General features: G+C 45.6%; 1 protein-coding gene across 1 annotated transcript; it reads right to left on the bottom strand.

The window, feature by feature from the left end:
• Positions 1-208: 208 nt before the first annotated feature.
• Positions 209-2,039, bottom strand: LOC108355827 (uncharacterized). Its single transcript, XM_017606961.1, has 2 exons — positions 359-2,039; positions 209-303 (listed from the first exon to the last, which is right to left on the bottom strand). The coding sequence occupies exon 1, from the start codon at positions 1,508-1,510 to the stop codon at positions 563-565; it is 948 nt and encodes a 315-aa protein (XP_017462450.1). The 5' UTR covers positions 1,511-2,039; the 3' UTR covers positions 209-303; positions 359-562.
• Positions 2,040-2,050: the final 11 nt, after the last annotated feature.

Genomic DNA, 2,050 nt, shown 5'->3' with positions numbered 1-2,050 from the left:
AGTGAGTCATTTACGTATATAATTTAATGTAGAATTATTTAATAATTTTTGTTTTACACTATATTTTTTTGAAACTATTTTGAGCTAATTATTTTTTGTTTGTCAAAAGCAACTCTGCGTGCTTTGAAGGCGTGTGTACCAATAATTTCATTCCTGGCATATTCATCCCCAAGGAGGGCAGTCGCCAAATTCACCCAAGGTTGTTTACTGGTTGTGCTCGTTGCTAGAGACTACGAATTAAACTCTATAAATTTACGCCAAAGATGTGCGATGAATTAAGCAGTAGTATGAAATGGTTTATTTCTATAATAAAGGAATTACATTAACGATTAACAAATTACCAAAATTTAGCTCTTACCGCGGTTCCGTCTCTGTCGGCTTTTTTGCAACGAGTGAATTCGTCAAATCGCTGAAGATGGAACCGTGGTTTACAATCTTGCCACGTTCACAAATAAACATAAAGAGTTGCCGCATTTACTAATAAACAATTTTAAGGTTTGAAATAACAGCGTTGCATTTGATAGGCGTTCCGCGACACCCCTCCCCCCGTGAATCACTCTGATTAACTATTTTCTAAATTAAGAACGGCTAGCTTGGATGCAGCGCGTCTAACGATTCCATTGCTGGTACGGACATCTGCCTTCCTGATCACTCCATCGGCTCCTGGGTAGACTGCCTCGATGATTCCACGACACCATTGCCTCCTTGGAACATTCGCGTCGCATATAAAAACTGTGTCACCAAGTTCGATTGGTTTTGTGCCCTGGCACCACTTGGCACGTCGCGTTAAAGTGGGTAGGTATTCAAGGATCCACCTTTTCCAAAAGTGGTCGCGAAGTTGTCTAGCGATACGCCACTGCTTTCGTAGCGAACACATCCTTTCGGGTTCCTTGTTGACACTTGGTGTTTGTGCTGTGTTCGCCGAACCGAGCAAGAAGTGGTTAGGAGTAAGCGGTTCTTCTTGGTCTGGAGCGATGGGTAGGTGCGTAAGCGGGCGCGAGTTGACGATGTTCTCGGCTTCGACGAGGAAACATTGAAGGGTGTGTTCCCTTGGTGCAACTTCCTTAAGCGTTCGTCGTAAAACTCTTTTTACGCACTGCACCATTCTCTCCCATACGCCTCCTTCTGATGGATTGACAGGGCAGTTAAACCTCCATTGAATACCCTTCGACGCTAGTTCATTCTGTACCCTTTCGCAGTCGAAAACCTCAGAAAACTTCTTGGCCTCTTCGTTTGCTCCGACGAAATTCTTCCCGTTGTCCGAACGTAACCTTACTGGCACGCCGCGCCGGTTGATGAAATTTCGAATTGCGATGATACACGCATCCGTACTCAAGTCGTAAGCCAACTCTAGGTGGACGGCTCTTACCGTCAAGCAAGTGAAGAGCGCCCCCCACCTCTTTTCTTGCCGGCGTCCTATAGTGACCATGATAGGGCCGAAGTAATCTAAGCCAGTGTATGTAAATGGCCGCACAAAGGGCTCAAGGCGATCCACTGGCAGCGGTCCCATAAGTGGGGTAACTGGTGCAGCTTTATTTATGCGACAAACGAGGCAATCGGCTATAACCTTCCGGAGAAGTTGACGTAGGCGTGGAATCCAGTAGGTTCTGCGAATTTCACTTATTGTTGCTTCGGTGTTCTGGTGTTTAAGAACAGCGTGATGATGTTGTACCAACAATTTTGTAAGAGCGTGATTGGATGGCAATATAACTGGACGTTTCGTACTAAACGGCAACCAACTCGCAGCATCTATGCGTCCATTAACTCGCAGCACATTGTCTTCGTCTTTGTATGGCGACAACTGGTATAGATCGCTGGTTCGTGAGATAGGGATGCCATCTGCGATACTCTGGAGCTCGAGGGCGAATGCTTCTTCTTGGCAATGACGAAAAAGAAGCTTTTTTGATGCGTCCAGCTCTTCCGATATCAAACCCCACTGCTCAGCATGCCAAGCACGTCGGCCACAACGACATCTCTTTGTGAATCGCAGCACCCAAGCAATAGTTCTCACGAGTCTATTAAACGACGAAAAACGATTAATATCAACAAG

This window comes from Rhagoletis zephyria, unplaced genomic scaffold (assembly GCF_001687245.7).
Source record: "Rhagoletis zephyria isolate East Lansing unplaced genomic scaffold, Rhagoletis_zephyria_1.1 Rzeph_scaffold_50643, whole genome shotgun sequence".
In the NCBI taxonomy this organism is placed as follows: domain Eukaryota; kingdom Metazoa; phylum Arthropoda; class Insecta; order Diptera; family Tephritidae; genus Rhagoletis; species Rhagoletis zephyria.
This window is presented reverse-complemented; position numbering and strand designations above follow the sequence as displayed.